This window comes from Apis laboriosa, unplaced genomic scaffold (genome assembly GCF_014066325.1).
Source record: "Apis laboriosa isolate Shangri-la unplaced genomic scaffold, ASM1406632v1 scaffold14_cov150, whole genome shotgun sequence".
NCBI classification, from domain to species: Eukaryota; Metazoa; Arthropoda; class Insecta; order Hymenoptera; family Apidae; genus Apis; species Apis laboriosa.
In genome coordinates, this window is record NW_025221798.1 from 998,393 (window position 1) to 1,004,619 (window position 6,227).

The 6,227-nt window shown below is 23.0% G+C and overlaps 2 protein-coding genes across 3 annotated transcripts in view; both read left to right on the forward strand.

Annotated features, from left to right (window-relative positions):
* The window catches only part of LOC122710589, a 33,627-nt gene extending 30,589 nt beyond the window's left edge, over positions 1-3,038 (forward strand). For both annotated transcript variants that reach the window (XM_043928520.1, XM_043928519.1), the window contains exon 7: positions 2,081-3,038. In XM_043928520.1, the coding sequence (XP_043784455.1) occupies positions 2,081-2,184 (104 nt within the window). In that variant the 3' untranslated portion in view covers positions 2,185-3,038. The remainder of the gene's footprint in view (positions 1-2,080) is intronic.
* Positions 3,039-3,790: 752 nt separating this feature from the next.
* On the forward strand, positions 3,791-5,617 carry LOC122710617 (glutaminyl-peptide cyclotransferase-like). The gene is made up of 6 exons (XM_043928576.1): positions 3,791-4,075; positions 4,229-4,372; positions 4,586-4,855; positions 4,924-5,085; positions 5,146-5,371; positions 5,450-5,617. Exons 1-6 carry the CDS (start codon positions 3,980-3,982, stop codon positions 5,599-5,601), a joined length of 1,050 nt encoding a protein of 349 aa, XP_043784511.1. The 5' UTR covers positions 3,791-3,979; the 3' UTR covers positions 5,602-5,617.
* Positions 5,618-6,227: the final 610 nt, after the last annotated feature.

Genomic DNA, 6,227 nt, shown 5'->3' on the forward strand with positions numbered 1-6,227 from the left:
TAAATTCGATTGTAAAGCATTATCGTGAGAAGAAGAATGTTCGATATTCGTCTTTGTGAAACTCTTACTCGATCTACTCACGGTCTATTTCCATCGTGGATTAAAGCAATTTTGTCACGCTCTGATCCTGGAGAAAACTTTCTACATAAAACAATTTCGATCGATCATCGATTTATGTACTTTGAGATACTTCATACTATTTCATTTTAATTTTAAATTTTCTTTTCATTATTAATAAAAAAAAAAAGAAATCGGTAATCAATATCACCAAGAAAATATTATTCATAGACTATGTATTATAAACTTTTAATTGAAAAAGAAACGAGTTAATTTCTCATTTGAATTATCAATTTCTTAGATTTAATAACTTTTTTAATAATTTAAAAGTTCACTTATTCATACTTTTTTTTTTATATAAATTGCTAATTTTTTTATGATGATAATGAACTTGATAATTCGTTTAAAATACTGGAGAAAATATGTAGAACTACGAGACATTTACAGGTGTGTTTTAATTAGCCCCTTGGAAAGTGACACACTTGCCTAATTTTACGCTCGATACTCTGACACCTGTTGCTTAGTTATTGATACTTATTTGATCTTATTGATACTTATATTATATATGTATAATATCATTCGATAAACAATATATCATAAAATTTCAATAATCATAAGATTCAATGAATAATATTATTAAGATAAAAATAATGAGGAAGAAACAATAATTTAAAAAAAAAATCAAAAAATTTATTTATTTATTTATTTATTTATTTTTAAATTACAGATATATTTTTTTACTTACATTGATATAAACTTATTATTTTCTATTTCTGTTAATGATTGTATTAAAATGGCAAAAAAAAATTTAATATTCTAATATAGATATAAAGCCAAACAAAAAGTAGTAATTTAATAATAAATATATATAGATACAAGTAAATTCTGATAAAGAAATATAAAATGTAAAATCAAATACTAATTATAATTATGCATCGATAAAATACAAATAAAAAATAAATTTTATTTAATTCAATTTTTATCATTTTAAAGATAATTATAATTTTGATGTTTATAATATATATAAAAATTCTTTGAAAAATATATATCAATATATCGTTTGAAATAAATTCAAATAAAAATATATTTTTAATAATTTTATTACAACTTATTACATTGCAATGTACTTTATTGATTTCTATTTATCTTAAAACGATGTCTCGAATATGTTATATCGAATATAATATTTATCAATAATCTCTAATTTCTGTATTAGCAGAATTCATGTAAAGCTGTTAACAGAATCCAATTTACACAATTTATATTCACGAAGATGAATAATCAACAACATGCTTTATCTCACAAAGGAGAATATCATATTTCTAGTAGTATGATTGTTTGAAACAAAAAAAAACGTGTTAATTTTATCATTTCTTGCTGCGAATCGAATAATGAATAACAATATTTATAGAAGAGAAAGTTATTAGTGAAACTTGTTTGTAATTATCGGATAAATTTAAAATATTAAAAATTCGAAATTGAATAGTTATGATTATAAAAAGATCGGAAATGTTATAGCGAAAGCAATTGGAAATTTTCTTTAAAATTAATGTAAATAATCAATTGAAACGTTTTATATTTATTTATCTTAAATGATTAAAACTACCTAATAATATTTGCAAAAGTAGCTCTTAATATATTATAATCTTTTCGTATTAAATAATTCGAAGTTTCTCGATAACAGAGTTTTCACAGAAAATTACAGAATATATTTTGAAATTTATATATTGAATAGAATTGTTGAAAAATTTACAAACAAACTATAACGTTGTTATTTATCTATATGTCAGAATTGATAAATTTTATATTTCAAGTATCAAATGAAAATACATTATTCTATATATTTATTTATTTCCTTAAATTCTCTCTAAACGCTTCATTTAAAAGTTAAAAATTGCAATTTGTCCACTGATGCTAAAATTTTTTAAATAATTATCTAATATCCTGTATAATTACATTTAAAAATCATCATATGCATGACAATTATTATTATTTATTTATTTATTTTTTTTCATACTTTTAGTATATCCTCAAAAGCAACAATACGCTTATGCTGGTTATCCAGCACCGGCAGCGTATCCAGGACCTTATTATCACGGATCACAGTATGGACCCTACAACTACTGAAGAAGATCTGTATCATCTCTATTAATGGAGGAAAGTGTCTAGAGCGCGAAATATTCTGAAACGTGCTCATAATGAATAAAACATTAAATATTTGGCAAACGATGATTCCCGAAGGGAATGTTAAAAAAAAAAAAAAAAGAAAAAAATGAAACGAACAAAAAACGAGGACTCCTGGAGGTCGATCGTAAATCCCAAATCGTACCTGCACGAAGGAAGAAAAAGAAAAAGCAGAGAAGAAGGACGACCTTGGGTCCCACCCTAGATATAATTTATCACTTACTTTAAACGCCACGTTACGGACGTTCTGGTGCATATATACCCGTCTGGGTCCCACGATCTTCCATCTCTTTCAGTTTTCTCTTTCAGCAGGTGTCTGTTTTGGTATGTGATCGCTCGTATGGGATTCGCGAAAAAGACAGTTGCTCAAAAACAGTCCGCGTACTTAGAACTGAAATGATTATATATAATATTATTTTTTTCTTTCTAAAATCTAATATTTGTACTACATTATTCTTTGTACGTGCTGATCGCGCTAGGACAATAATAATGATAATAGTAATAATAATAATTACATTTTGAGCGTGGGAGAGATATATTTGATTATATATTTAATTGGCTATATGATCTTTCTCAGGGGAATGAGAAACGATTTATCGTTCGACATTTAATCATATAATTAATAACAATATTTCGATGTCGAATTTTTGAAAGTACTACATGACTTTAACCGTCAATTTTTAAAGTGTCTTACTTTCAGTTACCTTTTTTTTTTATTGTAAATTATATTTTTAAATAATCTATATTTGAATTTTAATAAAAAAATTTGTAAATTATTATAAACAGAATAATTATGATAAAGAGAAATCGGTAATTAAAAGTAAGAGTTAATAAATCGAGGAGAAAATATGTCAAATATTGAAATTTTTATTTATGTTTTAAGAGAAATTTCAATCATGGTTGTTGTAAAAAAAATTTGGCAATATGGTGCAAGAAAAATATTCGTTAATTATATACAGATCAATTTAAATGGTAGAAAATATAAAATAGGTGCATTTTCACAAATATCACATTTCATAATAAAATTCGCATCATCGATTCACTAGACTTTCTAACATATATATATAAATCTTTTTTTTCTCAATAACTATATGTAAAATTTGTTGTTCCGGTATCTTTACGTATGGTATTAAGAAATAATAAAAATATTCTAATTACTTTATACATATTTCTTTAAGTAAATAAATTAAATTAGATTTATTCCAAATACTATTTTTTAAAATTGTTATAATTATAGTGTGAAATTTAGATAAATGAACTAAAAAAATAATAGTATAAGTATAACTGTTTGTTTATGTACATTCGGAATCGTTTATTGTTTCTAGAAACAAATACTATAAAGAGTTCTAATCCTTTATGAATAAAAGGTGCAACGTATCATTAAAAGTTGTTTAATATATTTGATACGTTATAAACGTGTGAATCATTTTCTTTTATTTACCTGTCAAATTCCTATTTAATCTTATTTTTCTTTATCTGAGAAACGACGATTTATAAAATTAAACCGGTCTCATTTTCATTTATTTCTTTCTATAAAATACAAATTTCAAAATATATTTGAACATATCAAATAAAGAGAATTTTAAAATTTTATTGAATTGGCACAATTAACCAATAAAAATTAAGAATTCTATTAGTCATGGAGAGTTTCAAAATGGCGACGCGAATTTAACATCTACAATGGCTACTTCGCGGCATTCATTGTCAGTTCAGTATAACTTTCTAACGGTGTAAGAAGATGATGAACTTTGTTTCACAATTTTTTTTAATTTCTATCAGTATTTTAGTAATCGATTCAAATATTGTAACACAAAAAAGTTTTCAAAATGAAAAGGTATATAATACGCGTAATCTGAATATTTTTATCGTTTGTTCATTTTTATTTAATCCTTTCACTTTTGCTATTCATCTCTAAAAGACATCTTTTGCAATACATTTCATTGATTATCGTTAAAATACATCAGTTACAGTCATGAAATGATTCCAGTACAATCACAAGCCGACCGAGTTATCAAGGAATCAAATAATCAAATTGTCAAATCTGTCAAATGTTAGTCATTTAAATGAAATTTTAGATAACATATGCATTGTGAGAATTGTTGGAACACCAGAACATACAAAAGTAAAAAATGTAAGTTGAAATAATGTCAATAACAGAAATATTATAAAAACACAATATAATTCAGCAATATTTTTAAATTACATTTATAATATATAATAGAATTGATTTTAATTATGATTTTAGTAATTCTAATCTACTACAAAATTTATATATATATAAGTATGATGTAATTCTAAAAAAAAAACTATTTATTGATAAGATAAACTTTGTTTTTCTATAAAGTATATCAAGAAGTCATTGGAAGATCTTAATTGGACTGTGGAAATTGATAGTTTTAAAGATGATACTCCAATTTTTGGGTCTTTAGAATTCAAAAATGTAATTGCAAAGTTAAATCCCAACGCAAAAAGGTATTTGGCATTGGCTTGTCATTATGACTCAAAGTATACTAAAGAACGGAATTTTATTGGTGCTACAGATAGTGCAGTACCATGTGCTCAAATGATTAATTTAGCTAAAGTTATGAAGAATTATTTAGAGTCTATAAAAAATGTAAGTAAAATTTTATTAATAATATAATTTTTATTTAAATTTTTATAATTATTCTTTTTTGCTTTCAGAATGATATCAGTTTAATGTTTATATTTTTTGATGGTGAAGAAGCTTTTAAAGAATGGGGTCCAAAAGATTCTATTTATGGTGCAAAACATTTAGCTAAAATTTGGCACAATAATTATACTATTTTTAAAGATGGAGAAAATATTTCTGAATTAGATAAATTAGTAAGTATTAGTAAACATGTAAAAATTTTTATAAATATTTATTTTCATTTTTTTTTATAGGATTTACTAGTTTTGTTAGATTTAATAGGTGCACCAGATCCAACATTTTATAATTACTTTAGCAATACAGAAAAATGGTATTCCATATTAATAAACGCTGAAACTAAATTAGCTTCTTTAAGAAAGTTTGAATCATACTCTTATGGACAGCCTACACAAACATACTTTCAACCATATTCTGTAGAAGCCTATATTGAGGATGATCATATTCCTTTTTTACATCGTGGTAAGTATTAACTTCTGTATATATATATATATATATATATTTTTTATATATTTTTTTCTTATAAAATATTTGTTTCAGATACTCCTATTCTTCATTTGATACCATATCCTTTTCCAATTGTTTGGCATAAATCAAGTGATAATCGTAATAATATTGACTTAAAAACAACAGAAAATATAAATAAAATTCTAAGAATTTTTGTAGCTTCATATTTACATATTAATATATAATTGCTAATTAAGAAATTTTTATATTGTTATAAGACATTTATTTTTATTGCATAACAATATTAAAAATATTATAGAAAAATAATATAAAATTTAATAACATAAAATAATATAATAATAATAATATAAATAATATAAAATTAAATAACATATATACGTAAAAATAATGATATTTTATGATAAACTTTGAACAAAAACTTGAAATTATTTTAAGATTAATTTATAAATTTTATAGTTTGAAAATTTATATGTTGCAATTTTATACTCTTTACATATGCCTTTTGTAAGATAAATTATTGTTAAACAAATTATTGTAAATTTAATATTACGTACTTATATGTATAAATTTACATGTATAAAAATAGAAAAAACTTATATAAAATTATATTATATATGAAAAAGAATAAGAAATATTAATTTTTTACTATAAATAAAATATCTTCACTGAATTATGAGCGAGATAATTTCAATAAAAATATAAGTTTAATATGGAACGAATTATAATTGCAAATATTGCTTTAAATATGAATGTGAAAATGAAAACAAATATAGTATCGAGGAAATCAAACACGTGACTTCCGGAAACATGTTTAGAATAAGAATTCAAATCTCTGATGAAATTTTATACA

Excerpts from the sequence above, each read along its gene's own strand:
- LOC122710617 (XM_043928576.1), top strand. The coding sequence starts at position 3,980 with ATGATGAACTTTGTTTCACAATTTTTTTTAATTTCTATCAGTATTTTA. Across the intron at positions 4,076-4,228 it reads AAAGTTTTCAAAATGAAAAG|TACAATCACAAGCCGACCGA; the intron begins GTATATAATACG and ends AAATGATTCCAG. Across the intron at positions 5,372-5,449 it reads TATTCCTTTTTTACATCGTG|ATACTCCTATTCTTCATTTG; the intron begins GTAAGTATTAAC and ends TATTTGTTTCAG.